The sequence below is a fragment of the Scyliorhinus canicula genome, chromosome 19 (genome assembly GCF_902713615.1).
Source record: "Scyliorhinus canicula chromosome 19, sScyCan1.1, whole genome shotgun sequence".
Classification (NCBI taxonomy): Eukaryota; Metazoa; Chordata; class Chondrichthyes; order Carcharhiniformes; family Scyliorhinidae; genus Scyliorhinus; species Scyliorhinus canicula.
Genome location: NC_052164.1, coordinates 56158912 through 56179987, shown reverse-complemented (window position 1 = coordinate 56179987; position 21076 = coordinate 56158912). Strand labels below are relative to the sequence as shown.

Sequence of the window (21076 nt, the reverse complement as noted above, 5' to 3'; positions counted from 1 at the left end):
ATATAAACCCAGGGAGCAGCAGCAACAATCACAGAGCACAGAAGACAGAGCACAGAGCAACAGCAACAGGAGAGAAGGAGAGGAGAACTCAGAGAGAGAGAGAGAACTCGGTCATGGGAAAGACAAGGCAAGCAGCCGAGTTTAAACAGTTATACATCTAAGGAAGACTATAATTTAAACAGGAGTCAGAGTCAGCTTAGAGATAGCTAGCAGAGTTAGCTCTTATAGCTCAGTACATGGATCGACAAGGCAGCGACAGAGCTAACCAGCAAATACATCCCAAGAAGACCAGAATTTAAACAAGAAGATTGAGTGTCAAGGTTGGCCTGAAGGTCCCTTCAACCAACAGGAAGGATCCAGAGAGCAAGATCTTTTTACCTTTCTGTAAAGAAAGTGTTTGCAGCTTTTAAAAAGAAAAAATATAACAATAAAATAACTTAACTTGACCTGAAAAAGTGGTTTATTTCTGAAAGTCTACGTTACTCACTTAGCAATGCAGGACCCAGGACATCGATGCTACTAAGTGGTAAGTAGATAAAATCTTCGGTGAAGGTATGGGTTATACCGGGGGATAACTTGAAAATATAGTTTGACCTGAATGGCACCCACTGAAGCCTGCATCGGAGTCAGGGAGTGAGAATCCCTGTTCACCATTTAGAATATTGGCCCTTTTTTGGTATAGGGGGAATTCTAAGAATAGTGGTATGTTTTCAAAAACAAACCCATTCACCACCCAATTGCGTTTCCCGATTTCACCATCAGCCAATGGAGAATCCCGCCCCAGCAGTTTTGATGAGCAAAATGACGTTTTATGTATCAGTAAATTTTGTGATGAAGCACAGATGAAGAGGGCAGGAATTGCTGGTTGGTCCGTTTAAGAGATGAGTAACTGAAACTAAAATGCTGACTGATGGGAAGCGCCACCTCAGTAACAGCAAAATACAATTTTTTATTACGATATTATTCATAATCAATTTCCTCAACCACATAAAGACAATAATCTTCTGCAGATCAATTAAATGCCAATGCATTCACATCTGATAAGAATTGAGAATATGAGTGCTCTGCGTCAACTGCCGCTGGTTCCTGCACAGGAAGTGGTTTAACAGCGGTTCGACTGTTGAACTCACTCAGCTTCCTCTTTCCTACTTCCATTGTGAGAGACTCGGGGCTGAAGTTAGTGTCTGTTGGAGTAAACCAGTCACTGGACATCATGTCAGACAGCCTGTGGCTCCAATTATTGAACTAAATAAGTGCAATTGATTCGTGTGACCATTGGAGACATTGGGTAAGTGGAACAATTGATGTGAAATGCAATATATTGCCATAAGGCCTTCATCTGCATAAACTAATGTAAAGGGGCCTCCATATCCTATGTGTTAAATAAACATGTAACAGGAGTCACTGAGAAATGTTGTTTAAAGTTTATCTCGTTGGTCCCGAACTCTTTTTTCAGAACATCTGATCTTATTCTGATTCTTTCTGTTCCATTTGACCAAATTGTTTTTAATATCTATTTGAAAACTTTTTTGTCTCTTGTCCTAATTTTTAAAATCTCGATGGGTTGATAGAATCATCTGGAGGAATTTTAACTTGGTGAAATGTCGGTGCAATTGGGGGCAGAAATCAGCAAATGTTGGAGGAAAGTCACCAAGTTGAATCCAATCTGCTGCTATCCTTGTTTAAGGTTAGTGGATTAGGAACCCCATTTTAAATTGAATGTCACATCCATTAATTTCATGTAGAACATAGAACATGGAACATTACAGTGCAGTATGGGCCCTAAAGAAACTGCCTCTGACATCTGTCCTGTATCTACCACCCCTCAATTTAAAGCTATGTCCCCTCGTGTTGGTCATCACCATCCGAGGAAAAAGACTCTCACTGTCCACCCTATCTAACCCTCTGACTATCTTATATGTCTCTATTAAGTCACCTCTCAGCCTTCTCCTCTCTAACGAAAACAACCTCAAGTCCCTGAGCCTTTCCTCGTAAGACCTTCCCTCTATACCAGGCAACATCTTAGTAAATCTCCTCTGAACCCTTTCCAAAGCTTCCACATCCTTCCTATAATGTGGTGACCAGATCTGCACGCAGTACTCCAGGAGCGGCCGCACCAGAGTTATGTACAGCTGCAGCATGACCTTGTGGCTCCGAAACTCAATCCCCCTACTGATAAAGGCTAGCACACCATATGCCTTCTTAACAGCCCTATTAACCTGGGTGGCAATTTTCAGGGATTTATGTACCTGGATGCCGAGATCTCTCTGTTCATCTACACTACCAAGAATCCTGCCATTAGCCCTGTTACTCCTTCCAAAGTGAACCACCTCACACTTTTCCGCATTAAACTCCATCAGCCACCTCTCAGCCCAGCTCTGCAGCTTATCTACGTCCCTCTGTATCCTATAACATCCTTCAGCACTATCCACAACTCCACCGACCTTCGTGTCATCTGCAAATTTACTAACCCATCCTTCTACACCCTCTTCCAGGTCATTTATAAAAATGACAAACAGCAGTGGCCCCAAAACAGATCCTTGCGGTACACCATTAGTAACTGAACTCCAGGATGAACATTTGCCATCAACCACCACCCTCTGTCTTCTTTCAGCTAGCCAATTACTGATCCAAACCACTAAATCACCTTCAATCCCATACTTCCTTATTTTCTGCAATAGCCTACCGTGGGGAACCTTATCAAACGCCTTACTGAAATCCATATACACCACATCAACCGCTTTATCCTCATCCACCTGTTTGGTCACCTTCTCAAAAAACTCAATAAGGTTTGTGAGGCATGACCTACCCTTCACAAAACCGTGTTGACTATCGCTAATCAACTTGTTCTTTTCAAGATGATTATACATCCTATCTCTTATAACCTTTTCCAACATTTTACCCACAACCGAAGTAAGGCTCACAGGTCTATAATTACCAGGGTTGTCTCTACTCCCCTTCTTGAACAAGGGGACAACATTTGCTATCCTCCAGTCTTCCGGCACTATTCCTGTCGACAAAGACGACATAAAGATCAAGGACAAAGGCTCTGCAATCTCCTCCCTGGCTTCCCTGAGAATCCTAGGATAAATCCCATCTGGCCCAGGGGACCTATCTATTTTTACACTTTCCAAAATTGCTAACACCTCCTCCTTGTGAACCTCAATTCCATCTAGCCTGGTCGACTGAATCTGAGTATTCTTCTCGACAACATTGTCTTTCTCCAGTGTAAACGCTGACGAAATATATCCATTTAACGCTTCCCCTATCTCCTCTGATTCCACACACAACTTTCCACTACTATCCTTGAATGGCCCTAATCTTACTCTAGTCATTCTTTTGTTCCTGATATACCTATAGAAAGCCTTACGGTTTTCCTTGATCCTATCCGCCAATGACTTTTCGTGTCCTCTCCTCGCTCTTCTTAACTCTCCCTTTAGGTCCTTCCTGGCTAACTTGTAACTCTCAAGTGCCCTAACTGAGCCTTCATGTCTCATCCTAACATAAGCCTTCTTCTACCTCTTGACAAGTGCTTCAAATTCCTTAGTAAACCACGGTTCCCTTGCTCGACAACTTCCTCCCTGCCTGACAGGTACATTCTTATCAAGGACACGCAGTAGCTGCTCCTTGAAAAAGCTCCACATTTCGATTGTACCCATCCCCTGCAGTTTCCTTCCCCATCCTATACATCCTAAATCTTGCCGAATAGCATCATAATTGCCTTTCCCCCGGATATAATTCTTGCCTTGCGGTATATACCTATCCCTGCCCATTGCTAAAGTAAACATAACCGAATTGTGATCACTATCACCAAAGTGCTCACCTACATCTAAATCTAACACTTGGTCGGGTTCATTACCCAGTACCAAATCCAATGTGGCCTCGCCCCTTGTTGGCCTGTCTACATACTGTGTCAGAAAACCCTCCTGCACACATTGCACAAAAACTGACCCATCTATAGTACTCGAACTTTCGTATTTCCAGTCAATATTTGGAAAGTTAAAGTCCCCCATAACAACTACCCTGTTACTCTCGCTCCTGTCGAGAATCATCTTTGCAATCCTTTCCTCTACATCTCTGGAACTATTCGGAGGTCTATAGACAACTCCCAACAGGGTGACCTCTCCTCTCCTGTTCCTAACCTCGGCCCATACTACCTCAGTAGACGAGTCCTCAAACGTCCTTTCTACCGGCGTAATACTTTCCTTGATTAACAATGCCACACCCCCCCTCTTTTACCATCTTCTCTGTTCTTACAGAAACATCTAAATCCTGGAACCTGCAACAACCATTCCTGTCCCTGCTCTACCCATGTCTCCGAAATCGCCACAACATCGAGATCCCAGGTACCAACCCATGCTGCAAGCTCACTGAAACGCACAGTGAAGGCATGGGAAGAAACCAATGGCAAAAGAGCAAGTGAATCAAACTCTTAGAACTACTGCAATTATTATTGAATATTCAGTTACTTTATTGCTGATTAGTGGGAAAGGCTTTAGTAATGGTGCAAAGTATTATTGAGGAGACTTCTTGTAGAATGAAGAAGTTTATTGGAAACACGAGATTTAACTGCAGGCAGAAGGGCATATCATACAGGTCTTTACTCCTTGACTCCTGGGTCCACACTGCCCAGACTCCTGCTCCCTGGATTGGTCAGGGTTCAAGCTCTCCTTGCGATAAGGTGCCACAAAAGGTCACCCCTGAAAGGGACCACACTATCATACCCCTTCCCCCTTCAGTCCTTTGTCACATATATACATCACAAGTTATTAACAGTCCTGTTCAGGATGGAAGCACCAAGGGGAGTAGTACAGTACAGTTCTTCACAAAGTCAGTCTTTCAGGGGATTTATTTGGTCTGGTGGAAGACTTCAATTCCCTGACTGGTTCCTCCACCAGTGAAGCAGTATCTTTGTCAACATCAGGTGGTTGCTTTGAAGTCTCGACAGGTGCGTTGGAGGCTCCGCCCCTCCAGTCTCGTCAGGAGTAATGGGAGGGGCTCCTTCTGAAACCCCGGTCCTCTTGCTTCAGGCTTAATTTAAGGGGCATTGGCAGTCCCACCTGTTCAGTAATTGGGGCTACGGTCACTCTGCTCCTAGCCCACCAGGTGTGAGACAGGACCAGATTTTGCCACAATTTTCCCAGGTAACCACGATGGACCAAATGCAAAATTGGGGCTGAACGGTGGCACAGGGGTTAGCAATGCTGCTAAATCACAGCGCGAAGAACCCGTGTTCAATTCTGACCTTGGATTACTGTCTGTGTTTGCACTTTCTCCCCATCTGTGTGGGTTTTCTCCAGGTGCTCCACTTTCCTCCCACTATCCTCAGGTGTGCAGATTAGGTGGTTCGGTCATGATAAGTTGCCCCATAGTATCCAGGGATATGCAGGTTAGGTGGGGTTGTGGGGATAGGACGAGGGCGAGGCTGAGATAAAGTGCTCTTTCAGAGGGTCAGTGATAACTCAATGGGCCGAATGGCCTCCTTCTGAACTGCAGTGATTCTATACTTCTATGGTTCCTGACAATAACAAGCTCATGAGTTTTAAACAATCTGTTGCCTTTCACTGAGTCATGATACTTATTTTGGGAGGCTTTCCCCAGCTCCACCCAGCCTGCCAAATTGGAGAACAACATGGCTAACCAAATATGAAGAAGACAACCCATTAACAGTTCTGCTGATGTGACACCAGTAATGATGTGAGGGGTGGTATTGTACGAAAGGAGGAAATTAGCCATTTTGAGGCACAATGGCCAATCTGGTTGTTACATCATTGCAGATTGAAAAGTTTGCACCGCTCTTTCTGCCAGGCCATTTGAGACTGGGTGAGCCTGGGCCATTTGGATATGGTGGATGCCACTAGTCTGTGCGAAAGACTGGAACTCATTCCCAGTGAAAGCCATGCCATTATCAATAACCAATACCTCTGGAAGGTCATGAACGGTGAACTCAGGGTTTTAATAGTTGCTGCTGAGATTGTGGACTCCATTTCCTGGACATCCAGCCACTTGGAGTGGGCATCCACCATTCTTCCCAGAAATGGACCAGCAAAATCAATGCGTAAGCTTTTCCACGGGCGGCCAGGATACTCCCATGGATGCAGATGAGCTGCAGGCGGCAAGATTTGCTGTGACCGGCAAAAGTCACATTGACGAACCAGGTTCTCAATAGCTTTGTCAATATCCGGCCACCATGTGTAACTCCTGACCAACATTTTCATCTTAATCTGGCTAGGGTATGCACTGTGCAACCCCTGTAGCATTGGCTCTCTTGGTGGGGGTGGTACCACTCGAGAACCCCAGTTTAGCTTTATCTGACAAAGCCAATCTCGCGCTATGAGGCTTGATCTTTGTCTTTCCACAACAATCATGGGTAATTAAGGCAACTGATGTTGGTACGACACTGGTGCCACGTGGTATCTACAATCTTTAAGGTTTCCCTGTATAAGTTGCCAATTTAGCATATGTGCTCCTTAGATTCAGGGGTTGCACCCCTCCTCGAAGGTACTTGTAGGTTTGTTCACCCAGGACTGTGGCTGACATTCCTATGTCAACCTCCATGCTTTATGGTTGCCATTGACCATGAGGGCTATTTCTATGGGAGTTGTCTTGCAGACTTTAACCATGCTTAACCTGTAAATATCAATTCCTCTTCAGGAATTTTCTCTACTGTATATAGTGGGGGGTTGTGATGTGTTTTATTTAAACTGGGTGTATTGTGTCTGTTGCGGCAATGTGTTTGAATGTGCCCTTCCTGTTGAACTTGAAGCACACATAACCTAGGCAATTGCACATTTTTTGGGTGTGGTCTTCCCCCCTCTGTAACACTCATCAAAATTCCTGGGCTGACAGCCCCTTTGTGTTCTATGCATCTGACTATGATCCTGCTCCTGGGATCTCTGTTCAGCCTCCTCTGCACCTGTCATTTGGGGTGCTGCCTACCAGCCATTCCACTCCAAAGCTTATTGACTTTGCTTTCCTGCACACTGTAGCTCAGAAGCACCCTTCTCAGCGCAATCAGTGGCTCAAGCTATCTATGTCACTTTGTCCAGGGATATTTTCATTTTGGTTCACAATTTTCTTTGTACACTGATATTGTTGATGCCACACACCGGATGGTCATGCAGCTTTTGGCTTAACACCTCGCCAAATTCACCGTGTTCAATCATTTGCCAATGTTTGGCAGCAAAAGCCAAAATTGTCTCCACTGAATCGCTGATGGCCGAATTAAGTTTATACAGCCACAGTATAATGGAGGGTCTGGGGTTGAAGTGCTCTTTCACAAGCGTCACCAATTGTTGAAATTATTTTATGTCTGGGGCCTCAAAGTACATTAAATTCCTAATGAGGTTGAGGGGCCAGAAACAGGTAACATTGGCAGTAAATAAACATCTCCATATATTGGCTCCAGTCTTAGGCCCACTATTCGAACAAATTGAGTTTCCCTATCACAGGCATGGGGCGCAATCTAATAACAAAACAGAATCCGTTCTGGGCGGATTAGAGGGGTCATTCCCGTCTCTTGTAGCCGCTAACTAACAGTAACAGGGAAGATCCCACTGAGGCCACATTCAGTCACATTTCCTGCACTGAGGAGCTCTGCTTGTCAGAAGAGATTGGGGCACCTTTTAAAAATGCTCCCCCCGATCTATCAACCTACCGATGCAACCGCCGGTCCCGCCCTCAATGACCCAACTCACCTGTTGGGGGGGGGGGGGGGGGGTCGTTGAGCCCCTGGCACCATACCTTACTTAAGCAGGACATCCTGGATCCGATTCCCGGTGTGGGCAAAATGCCACCAGACACCTTCACACCTGCCAGCTTGGCACCCAGGCAGTGCCTCTGCCAGCATGGCAGCCACTTGGGCACCGTGGCACCAGCCTGGAACCCAGATGGCTGGCAGTGCCAAGGCATTTCAGTGGCATCAGCAGTGCCAGGATGCCACCCTGCCTAAATGGCCATTCTGCCTGCTCCCTGTTTGTAGGGCCAAGTGATAAACAGCGTCCGGATGGGATCTCCACGAGGCTGGTAGATCCCGAGTGCTGGATCAATCTGGCATTGGCAGAGCTTTTAAACTCAATTAACTGCAAGTTTGGATCCAGCCCATCGTGGGGCACAGTATCTCACAAGATCTCGTTGGGAATTCGGGAAGAGGCCTCGACTGGGATCTACCGGCTTTGCCTGTCCTGATTCTGGCCAGTAAATCATGGTCATTGTTTCTCACTCATTGTTTTACTGCCGACCTTGTCTTTTCTATTCCCAGGTGGAGGGGTCAGTCACCAGGGGTCATAGGTTTAAGGTCTGTGGGGCAAAGGTTAGAGGAGATGTGCGAGTCATGTTTTTCACGCAGAGGGTCGTGAGTGCCTGGAACACATTGCCAGGGGAGGTTGTGGAAGCAGATACATTAACGGCATTCAAAAGGCATCTCAACAAATACATGGATAGGATGGGCATAGAGGGATACGGCACAAGGAAGTGCTGAGGGTTTTGGCAAAGATTGGTATCATGACCAGTACAGACTTGGAGGGCCAAAGGGTCTGTTCCTGTGCTGTATTAGGCTTTCTTCGTTGTTCTTTAGAGTCATAGAGTCATAGAATCACGCAGCACAGAAAAGGCCCTTCAGCCCATCAAGTCTATGCTAGCCAAAAACAACCACATAATCCCATTTTCCAGCACTTGGCCCATGGCCTTGGGATCACAAGTACACATCCATATACTTCTTAAATGTTATGAGGGTCTCTACCTTCACCACCCTTTCAGGCAGCGAGTTCCAAACTGCCACATCTTTGAGTGAAAAGGCTCTTCCCCACATCCCCTTTTAGGCACGATAGCAGAGTGGGTAGCACTGTTGCTCCACAGCGTCAGGAACCAGGGTTCAATTCCCATTTGGGTCACTGTCTGTGCAGAGTCTGCACGTTCTCCCCGTGTCTACTTGGTTTTCCTCCAGGTGCTCTGGTTTCCTCCCACAAGTCCCGAAAGGCGTGCTTGTTAGGTGAATTGGACATTCTGAAGAACCTCTGTGTACCTGAACAGGCGCCGGAATGTGGCAACTAGGGGCTTTTCACAATAACTTCATTGCAGTGTTAATGTAAGTCTACTTGTGATAATAAAGATTTTCATTATTATTAAATCTCCTGCCCTTAAATATATACCCCTTGGTCATTGATCCCTCCACAAAGGGGAAAGGTTTCTTTCAAAGAAAATTACAGCACAGGAACAGGCCTTTCGGCCCTCCCAGCCTGCGCCAATCCAGATCCTTTATCTAAACCTGTTGCCTATTTACCAAGGTCTACTTCTCTCTGTTCCCCACCCATTCATATATCTGTCCAGATGCATCTTAAATGATGCTATCGTACCCACCTCTACCACCTCCGCTGGCAAAGCATTCCAGGCACCCACCACCCTCTGCGTAAAAAGCTTTCCACACATATCTCCCTTAAACTTTCCTCCTCTCACCTTGAAATCGTGACCCCTTGTAACCCCTTGACACCCACACTCTTGGAAAAAGCTTGTTGCTATCCACCGTGTCCATACCTCTCATAATTTTGTAGACCTCAATCAGGTCTCCCCTCAACCTCCGTCTTTCCAATGAAAACAATCCTAATCTACTCAACCTTTCTTCATAGCTAGCACCCTCCAGACCAGGTAACATCCTGGTGAACCTCCTCTGCACCTTCTGCAAAGCATCCACATCCTTCTGGTAATGTGGCGACCAGAACTGCACGCAGTATTCCAAATGTGGCCTAACCAAAGTCCGATACAACTGTAGCATGACCTGCTGACTCTTGTACTCAATACCCCGTCTGATGAAGGCAAGCATGCTGTGTGCCTTCTTGACCACTCTATCAACCTGCGTTGCCACCTTCAGGGTACAATGGACCTGAACTCCCAGATCTCTCTGGACATCAATTTTCCCCAAAACTCTTCCATTGACCATATAGTTTGCTCTTGAGTTAGATCTTCCGAAATGCATCACCATGCATTTGCCTGGATTGAACTCCATCTGCCATGTCTCTGCCCAACTCTCCAACCTATCGATATTTTGCTGGATTCTCTGACTGTCCGCCTCGCTATCTGCAACTCCATCAATCTTAGTATCATCTGCAAACTTGCTCACCAGATCACTTATACCTTCGTCCAGATCATTTATGTATATAAGAAACAACAGTGGTCCGAGCACGGATCCCTGTGGAACACCACTAGTCACCTTTCTCCATTTTGAGAAACTCCCTTCCACCACTACTCTCTGTTTCCTGTTGCCCAGCCAGTTCTTTATCCATCTAGCTAGTACACCCTGAACCCCATACGACTTCACTTTTTCCATCAACCTGCCATGGGAAACTTTATCAAATGCTTTACTGAAGTCCATGTATATGACATCTACAGCCCTTCCCTCATCAATTAACTTTGTCACTTCCTCAAGGAATTCTATTAGGTTTGTAAGACATGACCTTCCCTGCACAAAACCATGCTGCCTATCACTGATAAGTCTATTTTCTTCTAAATCTGAATACATCCTATCCCTCAGTATCTTCTCCAACAGTTTGCCTACCACTGACGTCAAGCTCACAGGTCTATAATTCCCTGGATTATCCCTGCTACCCTTCTTAAACAAAGGGACAACATTAGCAGTTCTCCAGTCCTCCGGGACCTCACCCGTGCTCAAGGATGCTGCAAAGATATCTGTTAAGGCCCCAGCTATTTCGTCCCTCGCTTCCCTCAGTAACCTGGGATAGATCCCATCCGGTCCTGGGGACTTGTCCACCTTAATGCCTTTTAGAATACCCAAAACCTCCCCCTTCCTTATGCCGACATGACCTAGAGTATTTAAACATCCATCCCTAGCCTCAACATCCATCATGTCGCTCTCCTTGGTGAATACCGATACAAAGTACTCATTAAGAAGCTCACTCATTTCCTCTGACTCCACGCATAAATTCCCTCTTTTGTCTTTGAGTGGGCCAATCCTTTCTCTAGTTACCCTCTTGCTCCTTATACACAAATAAAAGGCTTTGGGATTTTCCTTAACCCTGTTAGCCAAAGATATTTCATGACCCCTTTTAGCCCTCTTTATTGCGCGTTTGAGATTTGTCCTACTTTCCCGATATGCCTCCAAAGCTTCATCAGTTTTGAGTCGCCTCGATCTTACATATGCTTCCTTTTTCATCTTAGCTAGTTTCACAATTCCACCCGTCATCCATTGTTCCCTAATCTTGCCGTTTCTATCTCTCATTTTCACAGAAACATGTCTGTCCTGCACTTTAATCAACCTTTCCTTAAAAGACTCCCACATTTCAAATGTGGATTTACTTTTAAACAGTTGCTCCCAGTCCACATTCCCGAGCTCCTGCCGAATTTTGTTATAGTTGGCCTTTCCCCAATTTAGCATTCTTCCTTTAGGACCACTCTCGTCTTTGTCCATGAGTATTCTAAAACTTATGGAATTGTGATCGTTATTCCCAAAGTAATCGCCGACTGAAATGTCAACCACCTGGCCGGGATCATTCCCCAAAATCAGGTCCAGTATGGCCCCTTCCCGAGTTGGACTATTTACATACTGCTGTAAAAAACTCTCCTGGATGCTCCTTACAAATTCTGCTCCATCTACGCCTCCAACACTACACGTGTCCCATTCAATGTTGGGGAAGTTAAAATCTCCCATCACAACCACCCTATTGCTCCTACATTGTTCTATAATCTGTCTACATATTTGTCCATATTGCCTCATTGCTCGAATTCTCCATTGTGCCCTCCTTAATCACAGCTGTGATATCATCTCTGACCAGTAATGCAACTCCTCCACCCCTTTTACCTCCCTTTCTATCCCTCCTGAAGCATCGACATCCTGGGATATTTAGTTGCCAGTCTTGCCCATCCTTCAACCAAGTCTCAGTAATACCATGATTTCTGTCAAATCTATCTATGCTCCTCATAATTGTATACATCTCAATCATGTCCTCCCTCAGGCTCCTCTGTTCCAAGGAAAACAATCCAAGTCTATCCAATTTCTCTTCATAATTAGGGGCAGCACGGTGGTTAGTACAGTTGCTTCACAAGGGCAGCACGGTGGCCTAGTGGTTAGCACAACCACCTCACGGCACTGAGGTCCCAGGTTCGATCCCGGCTCTGGGTCACTGTCCGTGTGGAGTTTGCACATTCTCCCCGTATCTGCGTGGGTTTCGCCCCCACAACCCAAAAATGTGCAGAGTAGGTGGATTGGCCACGCTAAATTGCCCCTTAATTGGAAAACATAATTGGGTAATCTAAATTTATTAAAAAAAAGCACAGTTGCTTCACAGCTCCAGGGTCCCAGGTTTGATTCCCGACTTGGGTCACTGTCTGTGCGGAGTCTGCACGTTCTCCCCATGTCTGCGTCAGTTTCCTCCGGGTGCTCCGGTTTCCTCCCACAGTCCAAAGACGTGCAGGTTAGGTGGATTGGCCATGATAAATTGCCGTTAGTGACCAAAAAAGGTTAGGATGGGTTATTGGGGATAGGGTGGAAGTGAGGGCTTAAGTGGGTCGGTGCAGACTCAATGGGCTGAATGGCCTCCTTCTGCACTGCATGTTCTATGTTCTTTGAATCCAGAGATTACTACCTTCTGGGTCCTTTTTAAAAATCTACTTTGTGGTTTCAGGACCACATCCCTTTTTCTAAATTTTGAGTACCCAATTATTTTTTTTCCCAATTAAGGGGCAATTTAGTGTGGCCAATCCACCTAACTTGCACATCTTTGGGTTGTGGGGGTGAACCCACACAGACACAAAATGAAATTAAATTAAATGAAAATCGCTTATTGTCACAAGTAGGCTTCAAACGAAGTTACTGTGAAAAGCCCCTAGTCGCCACATACCGAGGAAAATGTGCAAACTCCACACGGACAGTGACCCAGGGTTGGGATTTGAACCTGGGTCCTCAGCGCTGTAGGCAGTAGTGATAACCACTGTGCCACTGTGCTGCCCCCACCATTGGTACCAATGTGTGCCACGATATCTGTCTGTTTCGGTATTCCCTGAAGCCGTTTAGTAACAGTCTTACCCTTCCAAAACTTGATGAAAAGGTTAAGCTGTGTTACGAGTCGAGAAAAGTCATAGAATCATAGAATCCCTACAGTGTAGAAGAGGCCATTCAGCTCATCGAGTCTGTAATGACCCTCTGAAGGAGAACCCTATCTTGGCCCACTCTCCTGCCCTATCCCCATAACTCTACCTAACCATTGGAATTAAGGGGCAATTTAGCATCCATCTAACCGCAGTTCCGGGATGTCGGGATGAATGTTAGGGTTAGGGATAGGGTTAGCGTTAAGGGACACTGTTTATGCAAGAATTTTGGTTACGGTGCATTATGGCTCCGTGGTGCTGGACTGGACTGACCTGGTCTTATATAGGGTCCACATCCATGGAAAGACCCTTAAGAAGCACATAGATCATTTGACCAAGCGTGATGTTGTCTGTTGTGATGTTCTGCCGACAATGGTACACTGTCGCCGCAGTATGAGCCGTCCCTCGGGTTGAAGGCCTGGCTATCTGAGTTGTCATGCCAGGCCCAGTCAGAGTTTTGTGACTCATGTTCCGATATGGACACAGACGTTTCCGCACAGGCAGACGACAGTGTGTCCAACACCAAGGTCCCTACAGTTCCACTTCGGCAACAATGTCTTGCTGACAAGTTACGCTGTACTGATCCAGACCCTCCACATGTGGATGCACAGCGGTGCAGAAGGCCTCAGCCAGTGGCAGATAATGGGGAACATTCGGACACTGCGGGGGGGGGGGGGGGGGGGGGGGGGGGGGTGTCATAACACCCATGAGGAAATGGGGAAACAACCATTGATCTCCCCTTGGAACTCATGAAGTGCGAGCTCCCCAAGTAAGGGGTGGAGGCCAACCACCTGTAACTTGCTAAGGCACAGGATGAAAGCAGGCTCAAACCTGGACTTGGTATATGAGAAGAGATTGACAACGTTAGGATTGTTCTCGCTGGAGTTCAGAAGAATGAGGGGGGATCTCATAGAGACTTATAAAATTCTAACAGGACTAGACAGGGTAGATGCAGGGAAGATGTTACCAATGATGGGGGTTTCGCCCCCACAAAAGATGTGCAGACTAGGTGGATTCGCCACGCCATATTGCCCCTTAATTGGAAAAATGAATTGGGTACTCTAAATTTATTTTTTTAAAACTCCCAGCTCCCATAATAAAAACGGGGAGTATGTGCAAACTCCACACGGACAGTGACCCAGAGCTGGGATCGAACCTGGGACCTCGGTGCCACTGTGCCACCCTGCTGCCCGTGGGAGCCGGGAGTTTTATGCGATCCTGCGACTGGTGAGGGGTCGCCAGCGATTTTTTTTACATAAAACCCACAGATCCTCCGCACCTAGGCTCAAAAACGATAAATCCAGCCCAATGTGCCTCCCCAGAAAGCTAAGTGTACTGCATTTCTAAACTACAAAGAACCTGAATGAATGAATGAATTGTCAAAGAAGATCATTACAGGCTGTGAACCAAAGCTCTGCATGCTTGCTGTGAAGAAAAATGTGCTCAAACTATCAACTCACAAAGACTCTTTCTTCCTTTCACTTATGATTTGTTTGCTGCATATTTCATTACAGTTCTTGTTATAAATAAACAGTAATTGTGTTTACATTTGCAAACAGGGTGACTGCGATTATTGGCAGCCAAGACCAAAGACTTTGGGCGTTTTTATTTATTATTTTATTTATTATTTTTAAACGTTAGAGTACTCAATTCATTTTCTTTTCCACATAAGGGGCAAGTTAGCATGGCCAATCCACCTACCCTACACATCTTTGGGTTGTGGGGGTGATACCCACGTAAACACGGGGAGAATGTGCAAACTCTACATGGACAGTAACCCGGAGCCGGGATCGAACCCGGGTCTTCAGCGGCATGAGGCAGCAGTGCTAACTATTGCACCACCGTGCCACCTGGCTTTGGGTATCTTTATAAGAACTATTGGTTAATTCATTTATGTTGTGACTCCGGTGCACGTGGGGCTGGAATTGACCAGGCACTAGCCCCCGGAGTTGTGATGGGGCTGGGCCATCCGGAGTCATACCCACCCTGCCACCCAAAAGGTCACCTCAGAGGAGAGCTCTGAGAAAACCAACGGCGAGGTGTCACAGCTATCACCCCACCTTCACCAGCGCAGAGACACACACCTCAGTGGGCGACATTAGTAGACAGACATCGGGGACGCTATCTGGTGAACACCACATAGCTGCTGATGCACACGGGGTGGAGGTAGGAACATCCAAGGGAGATGCAGTTGGAGCTCTGCTGGATCCCAGGACTCAGCTGAGTCCCAACCAGATACCGAGCCTCTGGACAAGGTTCTCCTAGAAGATGCAGATGATAGGACACAGTGGTAACATTCAGGAGAGGATTTCATTACATTCTAGTGGCTGCAAAGCTGATTGGAGTAGTCCCAAAGCTTTTAGATGCAGGAGATGGTGTCAGCAATACTAGGATTGTAACTGCAATGGAAAACCTGGAGCACAACGCCCAAACCTTGAGTGGTGGTGTCCAAGGCATGGCTGAGTCTGTGATGATCATGGCTGAGGGCCTCAACATTATGTCGACATCCCCCAGATGCAGGTGGACATTGCCGAGACACTGCAGAGCATGGCCCAGTCACTGAAGACCATTGCTGAGGGTGTCGACACCATGGGGAGCCTCCAGGACTGGCAATAACAGCTGACTCAGAGGCTCCTGGAGTGCACTCCATCTGCCCCTCCAGCTCATTAAGTCATCCAAAGCCCTACGGACACCATCAGAGAGGCAAAAATGCTGGAGCCCATCCCAGGGCCTTCCACCAAGGAGACAATGTCAGCCTCCAGTTCGTTTGAAACCCTTCCCCCCCCCCCCCCCCCCCCCCCAATCCCCCAGCGATGCCTGTGGCAGCTGGAGATGGTTGCAGATGATCTGAACATTCAGGAAGTGGAACCCTTTCCCTGATGCCCCAGTGCTCGCAGGGTGACTTGCATGCCATCAATGGTCCCCTGGAACTAAGGTATCTTGACGATGGTGACCAATCCTGCATCCCAAGCATCTTGGTGACCTGGTCCAGGTCAAATGTGATATAGTTGGATGCTCAGGCAAGAAATCATCCGTCATCTTCTGGATGCGCCTGTGGGTTGATGAATGTGAAATGCCACACGGGTTCCTGTTCAAGCTCTGGAATGACCAGGTGGCATAGAAATTCAGGGCTGTAGTGACCATCACAGCCACAGGGTGCCGTGTCCACAAGGATGTGACTCCCGGGAGGCTGCTGCATTTGACCTCAATCTTGCCGATGCGAGTGTAATGGATGTAAATTAAGTTTAATGAGCTTCTCACCATTTTTGGACAATCCGGAACTTGCCATCGGTAGCAGGACAGGTGATGAGCAAAATTCTTCACACCTGGCACGAATCTCAATTTTGGCTCTCCCAATATTCAGCCAGGACAACAGGTTTGGCGCCAGGTGCAAGGGTGGGAAAGGGTGGGAAAATCTGCTCATAGGATTCTCAGGGGGGTTGTCAATGTAGACATTCAAGAGGTTGTTTTCCTTGTGGGAGAGACCAGAGGATATAATCTCAGCGGAAGTGGTCAACCATCTAAGACAGAGATGAGGAGGAATTTATTCTCGCAGAGGATAGTGAATCTGTGGAATTTCTTACTGCAGAGAGCTGTAGAGGCTGGGCTGTTAAGTATGTTCAAGGCTGGACAGACAGATTTTTAATCAGTAAGGGAATCAAGGGTTATAGGGATAAGGTTGGAAAGTGGAGTCGAGGATTATCACATCAGATCAGTCAAGATTTTATTGGATGACAGAGCCAAATGGCCCACTTCTGATCTTACGGTCATATGGTCTTCTACATTTTAAATGTGGGTGTTCTGCAGGTGTGAAAGGTGCTATGGAAATGGGAACTAATTGATTGATTTTCCAAAACCGTTTATTTAATGTTCTGCAGTGAGTGACAGGATGGAGCTTTCATCTCCTCAAAGTCTATCTTGCTGGGAGAACAGTACCACCAGAAAGCGCAGAGCCTGGGCCAGGAGCAGAGATCAGTGGCACACTGTCGATGAGCATCTCACAGACACAACCTGTCATTCAGGTAAGAGTCTTTCTGGTGAAAGTTGCTGTGGAACAGGTTAAGGTCCTTGGATCCTGTAGTGGAGCAGGGATCACTCTTGACTGACCTTTACTTTAAGGAATATTCTTGTTCTGTGATTTTCTCAAATACTATCTTCTGGTATTTGCAGATTTCTCCAGTCTTCCATCAGATTGATGTCAGCTGAACAGAATCTTTCTTATTGAAATTCATCCCTCCCCCAGTCCCACCCCATTCACCCCTCGGTATTGTCTTTTCTGGAGATCATAATAACCTCAGCCTATTCAATCTTTCCTGATGGGCATAATTTCTCAGGACTTCTAACTCTTCAGTAAATTATTTTTACGCCTTCTGCAATGGACAGACAGTGCTTCAAGTGTGGTCCACCCAATGTTCTACACTCCCCTAAAAATGAACCCCGCTCCTTCATTAACTGACACAACTTGTCAGCTAATAAAGATCTCTCTGCTCCCCCAGGTTTCTCTGTTCTTCCATTTCATTTAAACACCTATTTTCCAAGGAATTTGTGGCCTTCTTATTTTTCCCCACCACAATGTATCACATTGATCCATATAAAAGTTTACTTCAAATTCCATGCCCACTCTGTGTTCATCAATAGTTTCCTGTACTTTGTTGTGTCCTCCTGTGTTAGTTAATCCCCCCTCATGGCACACGAGCATCCGTATGCGATACTATCTGAGTGTGTGTATTTGGGAATTTAGATCAAAGTAGGGTTTCGGTACATGGGGGAAAGGTGAGCACTTCTGCTTTCTAACTTTTTTGCCCTTCAGAAACTGCTCTTCGCCTGCTGCGGGACACAGGTGAGTTATGTGGTGAGTTATTTGGTGAGTTATTTCAGTTTCTGTGAGGAAGCAGTGGGGGAGGGAAGAAAAAGACAACTGTGACATCACAGGAAACTGGTAAGTGGATTGGCTGCTAAATGCTCAGTTTAAGGGGTAGTATGTTAAAACGCTAGCATCTGGAATAAGGAAAAGTTAGGGCCTACATAGTGAGGTAATATTAGCAATTGAAACAGAATAGTGTTAACACAAGAGAAGTAAAGTTAAGATATGGCAGGGCAGCTCAGTTGAGTCGACTGTGTCCTGTGATATGCACATAGTCATGAACCTTACCGGTGTCCTGGGCGACCATATGTTCAGGAAGTGCTGCCAGCTGCAGAAACCTGAGCTCCGGCTTTCAGAGCTCGAGCGGTGCCCGGAGTCACTGTGGTGCATCCACGATGCTGAGAGCTACGTGGATAACACATTCAGAAAGGTGGTCACACAGCAGCTTAAGGGCAAGGAGGCAGAGAGGGAGTGGGTGACCACCAGGTAGTCCACGAGAACTTGGCAAATAGTGCAGGAATTCGCTGGGGTCCGGCTCACAAATTGACTTTCTGTTTTGGAAGTTTGTGATGACACTGGTTCCCCAGAGGAGTGCAGTCAGAGCCAGGTTTGTGGCACCACAAGTAACTCAGCTGTACAGGAGGGAGGAAGAAGAAGAGAAGCGCAATAGTGATCGGGGATTCATGTGTGAGGGGAATAGGCGGGTGTTTCTGTGGCTGTACACCTGACTCCAGGATGGTATGTTGCCCCCCCCGGTGCGAGGACCAAGGATGTCACAGTGCAGCTGCAGGACATTCCTCTAGGGGAGGGCGAAAAGAACAAAGAACAATACAGCACAGAAACAGGCCCTTTGGCCCTCCAAGCCTGTACCGGTCATGATACCAACCTTTGCCAAAACCCTCAGCACTTCCATATGTTTGTCAAGGTGCCTTTTGAACACCGTTATTGTATCCGCTTTCACAATCTCCCCTGACAACGCATTCCAGGCACTCACCATCCTCTGCGTAAAAATACTGCCTCGCACATCTCCTCTAAACTTTGCCCCACGGACCTTAAACCTATCCTTCCTGTGTATTGATATGTCTAGTCCAAGTATAGTAAAGGGTTAACTAGATGATGTTCATGTATATCAACACTAGTGGCATCGCTAAGTGATCTTATAAAAGGCTGCGTCTCCAGGCATGCAGGGGAGGCTGTTGGATAATTCGATGCGGAAGGATAGCGTGAAGTTGAGTTAGAGTATAGTTTATGTGAAATGAAATGGAAATGAAAAACGCTTATTGTCACAAGTAGGCTTCAATGAAGTTACTGTGAAAAGCCCTTAGTCGCCACATTCCAGCACATGTTCGGGGAGGCTGGTACGGGAATTGAACCGTGCTGCTGGCCTGCCTTGCTCTGCTTTAATAGCCAGCGATTTAGCCCTGTACTAGACCAGTCCCTAATTATATATTAGAGAGATTATTAATTATGGTATCACAGATTCAGTACTATTGTTTTTTTAACTGTTACTCAGTAGAGTGTGCGAACCTAATCAAGTTAAGTCGTGTAAAATAAATTAGTTTTGATTTAAACATGTAGGGCGGGATTGTCTCATCCATGCCGTCCACGTAAACACCTTCGCGTTTTACGACGGCATGAACGGGCCACCACCAGGACTAATTCTGGCCCCTACAGGGGGCCAGCAAGGCACTGGAGCGGGTCATGCCGCCCCAGCTGCTGATCCCGGCGCGAACAATGCACATGCACAGTGGCACCTGCGCCAACGCGCGCATGTATAGTGGACTCCTTCAACGCGCCAGCCCCCTTCAACATGGCGCGTAAGAAAGGAGGCCCCCAGCCAGAGAGGCCGGCCCTCCAATCGGTGGGCCCCAATCGTGAGCCAGGCCACATCAGAGGCTCTCTCCCCCAGCCCCCCCCCCCCCCCCGCCCCCCCCCCCCCCACTGGCCGCCACCCAACCCTTCATCGCCGAGGTCCTGCCGGCTCAGAGCAGGTTAGAACGGCACAGCAGGACTCAGATTTTTGTTTACGGCCGCTCGGCCCATCCAGGCCGGAGAATCGCGGGGGGCCACAGAGCGGCCCCTGACCGGCACTGCATAGACCACTCTGGCCCCAATGGCACCGATTCTACGCTCTGCGGAGTAACGCGTCCCGGCATCGGGGCGGTGTGGCGCAATTCATGCGACCCCCCGGTGATACTCCGACCCGGTGCGGGGTCAGAAAATCCCGCCCATAGTTTTATGTTCTTTGTCAACACGATATCTTTGGCTACTTGAAGAAGAAGACAAGGGATATAACACCCTGGTGATTGAACCCTCCACTCTGGGAAAGAGTGCCTGCCCATCCACTCTATCCATGCCCATCAAAATCTTGTAGATCTCTAACAGGTCATCCCTAAAAAGCCAGAGGTTGTGGTCCACATTAGTACCAATAACTTAGGAAGGAAGGGGCTGTGGTCCTGCAATCAGAATTTCGGGAGTTAGGTAGAAATTTAACAAGTCGGATCAAAAGTAGTAATGGGAGATGGCACCTGTACAAGTCGGACTGGATGTATCTAAACAGAGCTGGAGCTTAGTTTCTTGCAAGTGTTTTGCTGGTGCTGTCGGGAAGCTTTTAAACTAACTCAGCAGGGGTGTGGGAGCCAAGAGGAAACATTAGAGAGGAATACTAGGATGTATAAAACACTGGGAGGGACAGAAAATACAAGTATAGAGAATAATAAGTTAATGAAGTCGGTGTAAGGGAGAAAGTAATGACATCAAAATCAGGGTTACTGTGCATGTATATGAATGCGGAAAGTACAGTAGATAAGATTGGGGAGTTACAGGCGCAGATTATATTGTGGAAATATGGTGTTGTGGTGAATACATGGGCGGCACAGTAGCACAGTGGTTAGCACTGTTGCTTCACAGCACCAGGGTCCCAGATTCAATTCCCGGCTTGGGTCACTGTCTGTGTGGAGTGGCGTGGGTCTCCTCCGAGTGCTCCGGTTTCCTCCCAACTGTGCCAAACAGGACACTATTACGATCAGCTTTCGAACCTTTGTTACATTTTTTTTATGGACTGATGCACTATCAATTAAGATGAGACGAGAGTAGAGTGTAATCGAGGCTTTATTT

The 21076-nt window shown here is 46.8% G+C and overlaps 1 protein-coding gene across 7 annotated transcripts in view; it reads left to right on the top strand.

Annotated features, from left to right (window-relative positions):
• Nucleotides 1-1140: 1140 nt before the first annotated feature.
• Nucleotides 1141-21076, top strand: part of tespa1 (thymocyte expressed, positive selection associated 1) — a 146994-nt gene continuing 127058 nt past the window's right edge. For 2 of the 7 annotated variants that reach the window (XM_038779634.1, XM_038779629.1), the window contains exons 1-3: nt 1152-1288; nt 4260-4415; nt 16974-17117. In XM_038779634.1, the coding sequence (XP_038635562.1) occupies nt 4391-4415; nt 16974-17117 (169 nt within the window). In that variant the 5' untranslated portion in view covers nt 1152-1288; nt 4260-4390. Of the gene's footprint in view, nt 1289-1571; nt 1688-4259; nt 4420-16973; nt 17118-21076 lie in introns of all 7 variants that reach the window. The other 5 variants (XM_038779635.1, XM_038779631.1, XM_038779633.1 and 2 more) reach the window with 4 other exon arrangements.